Here is a 12,741-nt window from a genome sequence, read left to right as displayed (position 1 = left end):
TTTAGTACCCATTGTTACCTACGAATTACAAAGCAGGCCTCTAGGCTGCAAGTGCAAAAACACTGTTTCCCATGAATATGTTACAGCTAAAAGACTGTAATGTTAATTCGTGTAAAGAACAGCCTAGGTCAACTTAGCAGGTTTTCTAGCAAAACATACAATTCTGTTAACAGGAAATTATAGCATTATTGACTTCAAGTGTTTATCTGTGGTCATTTCAGAGTGTTTCATTACCCCCTCATTACCGAATCTGTTAAATGAATACTGCAGAGGTTGTTTTCTTTTCTGTTTTCTTCCCCCACCCCCCGCCCCCATCCTTCTTTCCAGCAATGGTACAGCAATTCCATGAAAGTCATTTGTGTGTGGCTGGCTGATAGATTAGACCTTCAGCTTCATATTTACCAACTGAAGACACTAATCAAGATTGTGAAGGTAAACAAAATGTGTTTAGATGTGAATTGCCCAGCAAGCTATAATGGCAAGATATTGACATATAAGAAAATCGTATTTAATATACCTGAGTGGATGTAAGTACTTTAAAAACATCACTTTCAGTAATGATGTGCTGCTGTTTGTTCCATTTTCAGTTAGATTACTAAATAAACATACATTTATCATTTTTGCATTAATAAATTAAAAATATTTTATCAAGTAATCATATTTGAAGATAATATATACATAAAGCCCCTAGCACATTTACCTGAATGTAGTAGGTCCACAATAATTTTGTATTAGTTGTCTTAGGTATAGAAATGTTTTCTCATAATATATGTCCTTCATATTTATTAATATATTATTATGAGGACTTTTGAATTATATTTGCCCCTAGGATAAGGAGAGTCTCCTTTATTTTGTTCTATCCTGATATGAAAGTAAAACACTGTCACTGCCTGAATTCTTTTGGAAGCATGCCCCTTCTTATATGTAAGAGATGATCAGTATGAGTGTCGGGGACCATCCATAACCACTAACAGATGTTATATCAGTTCAATGAGGCCATTTTGACTTCTGCTTTTCAAGAGGAAATGTAATCACATGCATGTTATATTGAGTGAGTAGGGGCTTTAAAGTAATATATTATTCAACATGATTTTTCACACCTTATAAATTCCAGTGGAAATACAAAATTTACCACAGGTATAACTTTTTCTTAAAATTGAGACAAATTCTACATTATGGCAAAAAACATAACTCTAAGCTCTTGTGAATCAGCTGTTCCTTTAAATAGGTGACTTACTTCCATTGTAGTACCATTTATCAAATGGTATACATATACCATTGATGTATTTATATATATATGTGTGTGTGCCTATATATGTGTATATGTATATTTGCACGTACATATATATGTATATGTGTATATTTGTGTGTATGTGTGTATATGTACACACACACACATATACAGTGGTTCTCACAATGTCATTCCTGATACAGCATTATCAGCATCACCTGGGAACTTGTTAGACATGCAAATTCTTCGGCTCCACACCAGACTCACTAAGTCAGAGTGTCTGAGAGTGGGGCCTGGCCCTCTGTACATGAACAAGCCCTCCAGAGGATTCTGATAGAGATAAAGTTTGAGAAGAACCACTGTGTCACATCATTAAAAGTTTTATCCACATTAAAATATTTTCCACCATTCTCTTGGTTCCTACCGTCTCATTAGAATATGAATTCTTTTGTGCCACAGACACATAGGTTATAGAAAGATCCACCAAGAGGAAAGTTCTATTCAAGTCAGAAATCGGCAAATCTACTGGAACATAGAACCAGACCTATAATGTCACAGTAATAGCAATCATGATTAGTCATAAATAACAAGTAAAATTGGTCACCCACTTATTTTAATACACTAAAACATTACATTTCAATTGACAAACTACCTTTGATCTAGAACACTTTTTACCAGGTGTTATTTATTTTACAAAGAAACTGAAAACACATTATGATACGTTCATGTTTGCTTTAGTTCCTCCATGGTTTCTTCCTTGTTTCTATAAATGTCACTTGGAGAGCTTTCAGCTGAAGTTTGTTTTTCATAAAAGAGAATCAGAATAATCTGTGTTTACCTTCTAAATATGTGTACATGTTAAGATTGCAGTCTATACTGTGACTAATATTGGGATTAGCTTGTTCCCCTTAGGATCAGCCATATTTTCAAGCTAATGTCTACTGTGTTCAGGATGTCAGAAATTACATACTCAGCTGATTGGTATTAGTTGATAGATTGGGAAGCTCTTTCTTTGTTTTTATAATAAGAATCTCCATTTTTTATTAGCCCATCATCTGTTTATTTCAAAGTTATTCCTCTTCTCATATTCACAGTCATAACAGTTCAGGCACCAGTGAATATTTTAGCAGAAAAAATGATTAATAATTTTGTTGACATTAATGGGTGACATTTCCATTGTATTCTAAGCCAGTCAATTTATCTTATTTTAATATAGTCTTCATTATGGCTACCAACAGTCAAGACTGATAAATATGAAATTAAATTTCATGTATATGTTTGACTTTCCATGTTTTGTTTTTCTCAAGCAGGTCCCCAAACTCAGCCAATACTTTCTTGGGCTGATACATTTAATCAACTCATAGGGCTTTATTTAATAACTAAAAGTGATGATTTTCACAATGAAAATTAGGATGAATTAATTCAGTGTTCTAACTGGTTTTTTTCTACTTTGAATATAAACAGACTTTAGCCAATTTCATACATAGATTCATCACTCTTCAGAGCCTATATGGCTATGTTTATAATGTTCATTTTCCAGTGAATTTAAGCAGCTATTAAACAGCACATGTATAGAATTGTGCAGGCCCCGAGTAGGCTTTCCTTCCATCCACGTCACTTAGACTGGACCTGCATGTTACAGCAGAGTAGTGCATTCTACTCAGGAGCCGAGCCGAGAGCTACTGGACTCTGGCAGCCTAGTCCTTAGAAGCATTGTCATTCTTCTGTGCCCACGGAGACCCAGATGCCATCAAGATGTATATGATAGCCAACTTTGCCCCACAAAGACACTTAGACGCCAATTGGTTCATTGAGTTGCTCACTAAGAAGAGACGAATTGCAATAAGATTTTCACAGAAGATTTAGGACTAAGAAATTAACAAAGTTTAAACATCAGAATGGTTTATTTGGGGAAGGGAAAAATAGAATCCTCAAATAATCAAAATGGCTGATGGATTTCTGTTCTCCCTAGAGGCCATTTGACATTTAAAAGCGGTTAACATAAATGAGCTGCTTCTTTTACTAGGAGAAAAGACAACAAGTGAGCAGCACCCTGCGGCAGGCACTTGTCTTAAGTAAGAGCCAAGCAGACCTTCTTGGCAGCCACAGAGGATCTCTAAGTGTCAATAACATGTTATGAATTCTAAAAAGAGAGAAAGAGAGAGATTGCAAGGGTACCTGCCCTGCAGTGCCCTTAACTGCTTATTGCTTACTAATAAAGTAAGGAAGCAGAGTCTTAATTTTATACAAATTAGAAAGCCTTTAGGGCTGCAAATCCACAATACAACTCTGTCCTGGCCAACTTACTGATAATTAAGCTAAGTCTAAGGAAAGTCATTCCAATAAAATAAGAAAGTGGGACTCACAAACTTGGTATATAATTGTCAGTGGAACACTAATACTTTATTTCAGATGTATTATCTGTAGATGAATATTTTGTATGCTTGATATATTTTTAATCTATCAGAGTGTTAGAGGCTTGAACAGAAATCTCTATGGTAGTAATACCATGCATACTAGTTACTAGATTTTTCCAGACAAAATTTACTTTACAGAGTTACTTCATGGGTTCTGATGCAAATTACCATACGTTTTGATGTGAAAGTATCACCTTAGTAATAATAAGCTTTAATGGTTTAGAAAGAGAATATGAGGATGGTGGGATTTATGTGTCTTAATACAAAATATTAAAATCAAATGAAAAGGACTACCCTGGTGACACAGTGGTTAAGAATCCGCCTGCCAGTGCAGGGGACACGGGTTCGAGCCCTGGTCCGGAAAGATCCCACGTGCCGCGGAGTAACTAAGCCCGTGCGCCGCAACAACTGAGCCTACATGCCACAACTACAGAAGCCTGCGTGCCTAGAGCCCATGCTCCACAACGAGAGAAGCCACCGCAACAAGAAGCCCATGCACTGCAACAAAGAATAGCCCCCATTCACCGTAACTAGAGAAAGCCCACACGTAGCACCAAGACCCAACACAGCCATAAATAGATAGATAAATAAATAAATAATCAAATTGAAATAGTTTGGGTCATTTAAGAAAAAAAACACTAAATTTTCTTGCTGTTGAGATACTGACCTCAGATACAGTATAGTGTTACTCACCATTCAGTTTATTTTTTGGACATGAGGTGGACTTTATTTATGCATTTTATTTATAACCAGTGAATATCACTTCTGAAACTTGAATGGTACCCTGGGGCATAAGTCAGACGATATAAGACAGGAAGATAAAATGTGAAAACACCAATGGCACCACTACCTTGTGATGGTTCTGTTCCTTCCCAGAAGTCTGTTTGTAGACCAGGTGTGTATATCCAGGGGATTAGGATGCCATCCATCAGCACTTCCTACCTCAAGTGGATAAGCGCCTTCAGCTGAGCTCTTTGAATATTATATTTTCCTTCTCATTGTGTTCAGTGAAATCAGGCATCCCTTAATGTTAATTTTCAGCTATTGGAGTTGTAATTTTGGGCCAGGAAGTACAACATTCCTTTTTTTATTTGACTTTTTTCATCTGTTAAGTGCAAACCCCCCAAAAAGTGACTGTTAGCAATCATTTAGAACAAAAAAGTGGCACATTGATATGTATTGATACTTTGGGCCAGTCCATTGACATCTGGCTGTTTAGCATTCTAAATCTAACATAGGACAGTTAAAAAAAAATCTTTAAAGATATTTAGCATTTTAATGGCCTTAGAAGTGCCTCTACAGAATGAGCTATCTTCATTTGTGCTTTGTTTCCCCATTGAACGAACTCTAGACTTTTTCTACAACCTTAAAAATCAATAATAAAATACCAGCCTTGTTTAGTCATCAAAAACTCATGTGTGAAGAAAGTCTCATTTCAGGAGAAAAGTAAAATAAGGAAAGTTTTATAGGTTACATATCTTAAGAGCCACAGAAATCAGAGTTTTGTTGTTTGTTTTTAAGAATCACTGTATAAACAATAACATGATATTTGCTCTATTTTTGACATATAATACACCAAATAATAATTTACTGTTTCACACCAAAAAAAGTAAATATGTTTTATTAGCCCATCAATGGAAGTTTAATGCCAGAATTTAACACTTTACATTCCAAGGCAATTTCAGAAGGGCAAAATTCATGCAGACATTTAGGTGTACACAAATTTTTACCCAGTGTGCATATAAATAAACTTTATAATTCACAAATGCTGAAAATGCAAACTTCTTTTAGTGATAATTCTCTTCCCTCCACACACCTCCCCCAAAAACCTAATGCATTTTATAAAATGTAATGTATTTTTCAATACTAAAATAAAGGCTCCTCAATTGAAAAACTAAGAATTCCTTCATATTGAAAATGTACATAAGTACATATCATTTTACCTTTGTTACAGATTATTCAAATAGTAAATTATGTGCAATTAGTAATATTTTGGGGGAAAAAAGCTCATGTGTCATCTGACAGTCACAACATTTTGATCTTCTCAGAGTGATTCTAGTTTGAATAGCACTATCAAAAGTCTCTCATTTCAGTTGCTCCCCAGAACCTACACCAACAGGATGACTGGCCTGGGCAGCTACAATCCAAATCCATTAGTGAATTGTCCAAGATCATTTCTGAAATGCCAACTGAGTATATATACATTCAGACATACACATATACATCCAGACATATAATCCATAAGGGATCTAAGCAAATTCTCTCTCCTTCCTCCAGAAAACCTATAGGGACTTCCGATTGCAGGGTGTGTTGGAAGGCACCCTGAACAGTAAGACCTATGACACCCTGCACAGACGTTTAACAGTAGAAGAGGCTACAGCTTCTGTTTCGGAAGGAGGAGGACTTCAGGGCATCACGATGAAAGACAGTGACGAAGAAGAAGAAGGCTAATAAAATGGAGCTCTGCAGAAGGAAGGAGGGCCGTGACATTGTTTATTTTGTACCTGTCCTTGTAATTACATTGATTGCTTGGACCAAATATAAATGCTTGTATTTCACTCTACATTTTAAAAAGTTAACCTGAAGCAGAGTTAAAAGAGAAAATGCCAAGTATTTTTTTGAAGAAGATCAGCCTTTTTTGTGTAGCTTGATCTAAAATGATGATCTTTGGCTCTGTGATTGGAACATGAACCTTTTTTTTTTAAAGAAGATTCGACCTTTTTTTTCTGTAGTTACATCAAAGTCATGTCGCTTGTGTGAAGTGAAATATGTATTTCTCATGATACGACCTTGTGAGAATAAGCCACTTCTCATCATTGTGCCAGCTCTTGTACGTACCCTTGTTAAAATGGTGTGTACCTGACAGTTTATCATTTACGTGCAAGGTTTGTTTCCTAGTTAATTTATCATTGTTGTGATGTGTGTTAGAACTTTAACCTTGGTTCTTAGTACTCTGAATTGGTCTTCCTGGGCTTAAGGATCGCCAAACCCAAATATAAACTAGGTTATCCAATGGGCTTGTGTCTTGTTCCATTCTGAACATTTTTTCCTTCAAGTATAAAAATCCCAAAGTGTGGGGTAGTAAGTGTGCTGTCGTCAACATACCATATTCTCCTACTACTAAGTGTAACAGCTTGCAGGCAATAAAAGTCCACTTGGTCCTAACCACTTATGTATTTATTAGACTTGTATAAATTAAATACAGTAAAATATGTTTGCAGTATTATAACCATCTCAACAATTTGGATCCGTGTTTTTATTGTGTTTGTTTACAATCAAATGAGTAAAAGATATTAACACTGCTTTCCATCTAGTAGGCACTCACACTTGTTAAAAGAACTAGTTAAATATGAGAGCATATTTCCATAGCAAAGCTGATGTTGACTACATACTCATAGATTGTGTATTATTAGTTAACATTAGCAATTAGTGTTAATAATGAGTAATACTAGAAATGCTAGTAATGTTAACTAGCAATTGACACATTAACAGTTTTTCTTCCCCCAAAGTATTTTCTGGCTACAATTTTTAAATTGTAATTTATCTTTGAATTTTAATTTTTGTATTTTTTTTCAAAAATATGCCAACACTCATTCATAAGTGGTTTTTTTTTTTTTTTTTTCTTTTTGCGGTATGCGGGCCTCTCACCGCCGTGGCCTCTCCCGTTGCAGAGCACAGGCTCCGGACGCGCAGGCCCAGCGGCCATGGCTCACGGGCCCAGCCGCTCCGCGGCATATGGGATCCTCCCAGACCGGGGCACGAACCCGTATCCCCTGCATCGGCAGGCGGACTCTCAACCACTGCGCCACCAGGGAGGCCCCATAAGTGGTTTTTAAATGAAGTGGGTTAATGCAGAATAAGTGAAGGTACCCCTGAATTTGTGTAAACGTAAGTTCTGAAGCTTTGGAAGTGAAACAACTTCTTGACCCTCCAAATTTATTCTGGTGCCTGACCTAGACGAGCCCACAAAAACCTATTTAATCCACAGTTATTAAATAATATTGTTTGGGCTCAATTCTGGGTCCTAGGGGTAAGAGACCCTGTGCTACAAGATAAACATGAATGGAAATTTCTTCTCCTTTCCTGGATTAGAGACCCACTCTATGAGCTCAGTATTGTTGAAAGGCAGTTTGTCTTGGAATGCTTGTCCTTCCCTTTCTTCTCCACCCTCATGCTGATACTATCCTTTCTCAAGCCCTCAGGTGTCTAGTCAGGCTACCCTCAAATCCCCAATGGTACCCTCCCCAAGCTGGCTCTGCACAGCTCAAATTGCTCTCTACTTGGAACTTACCCACCCTTCTTTTGCTTTATATTGAATGTCTATTTCTTTGATACAGCTTATCTCAGAGTAATTGGCCCATCTTGTCCTAAAGTATGAATGACTGATGAACCCTCCCCTTAGCCATTTATATGCATATATGTATACATATTTTTAAGGAAATATCTAGTTGATAGAATTCGGAAATAAAGGGGAAAGCATGTGTTACAGGGGAAAGTACTTGGGGCCAGCAGGGTCTCCCTGCTGACCTGACCTATTTAACCTGCCCACTGGCCCTCTTTGCTGGTCAGCCTCTTGTAGCCTCTCTCCAGATCTGGGTATTCTCTGCTCCTTTCCTTAGACACCCAGGAGATTACTAAAGCTTCCACCCCCCACTCCAGCCTCCACTGGCTTGCAGGGAGAGGACAATAGCAATCAAAGGCAGGTAGTGGAGATGCTCACAGTTTTTTGAGGACTGTGTGGACTAACCTTTGAGCCACAGAGGGGTGTATGGAGAGAAGTTTATAAAGTCACCCTGAAAAAGAATGAAAGTTTAGTTTGGGGCTTTTGCCCAGAATTGCTCTTCAACATAACTGCCAATTGCTTGAAATGACTTCATAATTCATCCGTATGTATAACTGTGAGAGTGAATGCCCAAGCATCTGTCTATTAAAGGACACCAAGTGTTCTTTAAAAACAAAACAAAACAAAACAAAAATCTTTTTTAAAAGAATTTAATTGAAAACCTAACAAATGTACAATTTTTGAAAGGAAAATCATTTTTAACTTCAAAGAACTAGCCCTACTCTCCTAAACGGTCTTGGGGAAGAGGGGAAAAAAGTGCATTCTTTGGCCAGTTCGGTGAACGTTGCAGGAGAAAATAACTAATACAGTCTAATGTCCAGCCGGAATGAGTTTGTTAAAGAACACACCTAGAGGGAAAGTTTCTCCAAGCTCTTGTTGGAGAAAAATAATAATAATGCCTTTTTCCCGGAAAGGGAAAGAACCCCATAGAGCTTAACGTAAACCTCCGAGCTCCAGCTGTGGGTCGTTCTTGTATTCACGGATTTTTCCACTTGAATTCCCCTTAGTTCTTGTTCATTGTCCCTCGCTCTGGAGAAAGGATTTCCTGCTACTTTTGCAGTAAGCGCCCATGCAAAGTGTCTCGGGGCTCCCCCCGCGCCCCCAGGGTCACAGCCGGCCTGGTCCCGCGGCGATCGTGGGTGAGGGGGTCCGTGAGCTCCGAGAAGGTGCCCTTGGTGGGAAAGCGGTCACTCAGCTGTCGCCATTCCTGGACCGCGAAACCCCTCCCGAGAGGGGCGCGCCCCGAGCCACCCCGCGAAAGCCCGGAGGAACCCCAGGCCCGGCGCCCCGCGCAGACCCGGTCTTCCGAGCCCCTCCCGCCACGTCTTTGGTAGAAGGACCGATGGAGGAAATTAGGGCAAGAGCTCGATCGCTTTCATTTCTTACTCCCAGCACAGAAAATGGAAATTTCCCGGTCCGGGTCCCTAAAGGGAGGTGACAAATCGATGTTCCCGAGAGTTGTTCACGCGCCGCTGGCGGGGCAGCTACGCGGCCAGAGAGCGACCGAGTCGGCCCCCGCGCGCTCGCCCTTCACCGCAACCCCGGCCCCGCCACAGCCCTCGACCCGTCCCAGCCCCGCGGGGTTTGTGCGGAATTCCGGGGCCTGGTTTGGGGGGATTCGGGAGGATGGGGCTCATCCCGCCTTTACACTGAGTCCCCATCCCCTCCCCGGTACTGTGTAGCGAGACGCCGTGGACCTGGGTCTCCTTTACCCGTCAAGTCCAGATCGCTGGACCCGCAGGAACATTAGGGAAAGGCCGGCGGTTCGTTTGGCCCCGGTATTTAGCTGCAGATGGAATCAAGCCCAGGGGCCTGGGCAGCAGGCCAGAGGCAAAGAGCAGTTGCGACCCCGCAGCAGCGACGGCTCCAGAGCGCTTTACCCCGACCCCGGGAGCCCAGGGCGAGGCTTCCTTCCCCACCCTCCCCGCCTTCCGCCGCGTGGGCTGGTAGACGCGGGGCAGATGTGCCTTCAACTGCCTTTCTCTGTAACGTTGAGGCATGATACTTTAAGGGGCCCGAGGCGAGTGCAGGCTGTGAGCGCAAAGCTCTGAGCCTGGGTTCTAGAAGTCACGGTGACGGTCAGCCACAGCCTCTATCCAGGCGCAATACGTGATCGTTTTAAGGGAAAAGGAGGCACTAGACTGTGAGTGTGTACAGCCGAGAGAAAGGAAGTAAGACAAGAATTCGATGTGTTTCCCAAGTTGAAAAAGACCTCGATTTAAAGATCTACCCAGAAACGTGTGAACGTGACACAGCTTGGGGAACCGTAAGGGGCCAGGGCCTTAGAGCCAGGAAAGCCTGGGTTTGAGTGCCAACGACTACACTTCCCCGCGTCCGAGCTCTGTGTCCTTGGGCAAGTTATGTAACCTCTCTGTGAAGCGGGCGCTCAATTACGAAGGTGATGCGTATAAGTTGTGGCCGTTGTTGACTCTTCATGTAGGGGTGGATTCGAAGGAAACTGTGGGAGGCCTGCCCCTGCCAACATACACCACCTCTCGCACTGCCCAGTTCTCACCGGGTTGGCACAAGGTGTAGATCACAGTCATCTCGGCGGATCTTCGGCTCCGTCCCTGGCATGTCCGTGGATTGGCTCGAACTGTCCAGTTTCAGGTTTATTTATACAGCCAGCCTAGTGGGAGGAGAGGAGACCGGGAGGGGCAAGTCGACTGTCTCCCAAAAAGGCCAGTATTCCGAGAGCAGCCCTTGGAGCTGCAGTTAGGAGGGGAGGCGGTTGGAGACGTGTCTTTGGGTCCACATGACGATATTGTTTGTTGGTCAGGGCCTCCGAAAGCGGACGGTTATGATCGGGGGGTGTCGGACCACAAGCGAGGAATCCCAGGCCTCTGCCTGTGCCCAACAGGTTGAGTTCAAGAGAATTTCAAGGGCAAATTGGTGTTCATTAGTGTTTTCCCAGATTTAAGGAGGCCGCAAATGGCGTCCTGCGTCTCAGCCCAGAGATGCGCACACGGCACGGAAAAATGCGAAGCAGCACCGGGAGTGAGGCAGAGGTGACCGAAGGCCGCCCCGGCGCGCCCCAAGGTGACCTCAGCCGTGGCAACAGAGTAAAAAATGGCAGGCTCTGAGGACGACAGCCAGCACGGAGTCCTGCCCCGGAGTGTTGAACTGACCGCCCTTCGAAGCCGTCAGGGAAACGCCAATAGCGCAGAGACCCAGCGCGGGGCCGAGGGCGCGCCCAGGGTCACAAGCCAGGATGTCCGTGGCGAGGGAGGTGCGAGCCCAGGTGGTGCCGGGGCCAAGCCCGCGGTGGCCTTGAGGAGGGAGAAACTGATCACTCACCAAAGGGAAAGATATTGCGCCCTGCTTTGTGCCAAGCAGGACTAGAGCTGCTTTTTTAACTGGAGGGATGTTCCCCATCCCCATCATTCCTTTAAGATAGCCTACTTGCAGCTTCCTGAGTTCCAGACCTAGGAAACAGGATTTCATGCCCCACGGCCACACTCCCACTCCGGAGTGCCACGTTGCCTTTAATCTCCCCTACTTTTCAACTTTACACTGCGGGCCGCTGTATTTGTGTGGTTATTTGCAGTGCGATTTAAAAAAATAAATCAGGGCTTCCCTGGTGGCGCAGTGGTTAAGAATCCGCCTGCCAATGCAGGGAACACAGGGAGCAACTAAGCCCGTGTGCCACAACTACTGAGCCTGCGCTCTAGAGCCCGCGAGCCACAACTTCTGAAGCCCACGTGCCTAGAGCCCGTGCTACGCAGCAAGAGAAGCCACTGCAATGAGAAGCTCGCGCACCGCAACGAAGAGTGGCCCCCACTCGCCGCAACTAGAGAAAGCCCACGCGCAGCAACGAAGACCCAAGGCAGCCAAAATAAATAAATAAATGTATTTTTAATAAATAAATAAATCAAACAATAAGCATAGTCTAGAGTTGTCTGAAATCTCCCTTCACGTGGTCCATCCCTAGGATCAGTGGTTCTCTGGTCTGAGAGGAAGTGAAGAGTTGATTTCAAACAAGAACCATCAGGCAGAGTAGATACTCTTTCCTGGCCCCTGGCACAGGCTTGTTTATGGAGCCCCTACACATAATATGTACCTTTGCAAAATTGAAAGTGGTATGTCAAATTATTTCTTTTTCTACTTTAAGTCGATTCTGGTTTGCCTTTTAACACTGCCTCCTTCCTGACACCCAACTGGTAACACCTCTCTTGGGTGTGATTGACAGAAAGAAAATTTTAAATGCTGAAGTTTGTTGTTTAGGGTACTTCCTTAAAATGCCAAGGAAGCAAAACTAATTGTAACCTTGGAAGGAGATTTTGCTAGGGAGGTAGAAAAAGTTTCATTAAAGAGGGGTTACATTAGTAAAAGGTCAGAACCCAATAGGACTGGATTTCAAAATATGGAAAGTGAAATATGGAAATGCCAGGATAGCAGCAGATTGTGTCAGGGGAGGGCTTTTGTCAGGTGTCCCTGACATACACACATACCCCAAAGCTGGGTAATAATTTTTTTAAACACACTACAAAGTTGCTGTATTGAAGAAGCTCATTCACTGTCACTCATTCAAACTGCCCAGTTTTTTGTTACATTGGGTGATTGCTTGGTGTGTTCTTTCATAGAATCATGATAGTCTATCAGGAAGTTGATTAATTTTAGAAATAACAGCTTCGAAAGAGAAGCTTTAATCAAACTGGGATTTTTGAAAAGCTTTTGTGAAAGGTTAATTCACAAATCTACAGAAGAAATTGTCCCCTGGGGAACTCAAGACTGGACATGGGAGAGCAGAC

At 42.1% G+C, this 12,741-nt stretch overlaps 1 protein-coding gene across 5 annotated transcripts in view; it reads left to right on the top strand.

The window, feature by feature from the left end:
- CADPS2 (calcium dependent secretion activator 2) overlaps positions 1 to 6,880 on the top strand; it is a 478,890-nt gene extending 472,010 nt beyond the window's left edge. For all 5 annotated transcript variants that reach the window (XM_082631735.1, XM_082631734.1, XM_082631733.1 and 2 more), the window contains 2 exons: positions 328 to 432; positions 5,926 to 6,880. In XM_082631735.1, coding sequence (XP_082487861.1) covers positions 328 to 432; positions 5,926 to 6,099 — 279 coding nt within the window. In that variant the 3' untranslated portion in view covers positions 6,100 to 6,880. The remainder of the gene's footprint in view (positions 1 to 327; positions 433 to 5,925) is intronic.
- Positions 6,881 to 12,741: the final 5,861 nt, after the last annotated feature.

This window comes from Mesoplodon mirus (assembly GCF_964341445.2).
Source record: "Mesoplodon mirus genome assembly, chromosome: 9".
Classification (NCBI taxonomy): Eukaryota; Metazoa; Chordata; class Mammalia; order Artiodactyla; family Ziphiidae; genus Mesoplodon; species Mesoplodon mirus.
Note: the sequence above shows the minus strand (reverse complement) of the source record. Positions and strands in the feature narration are given on the sequence as shown.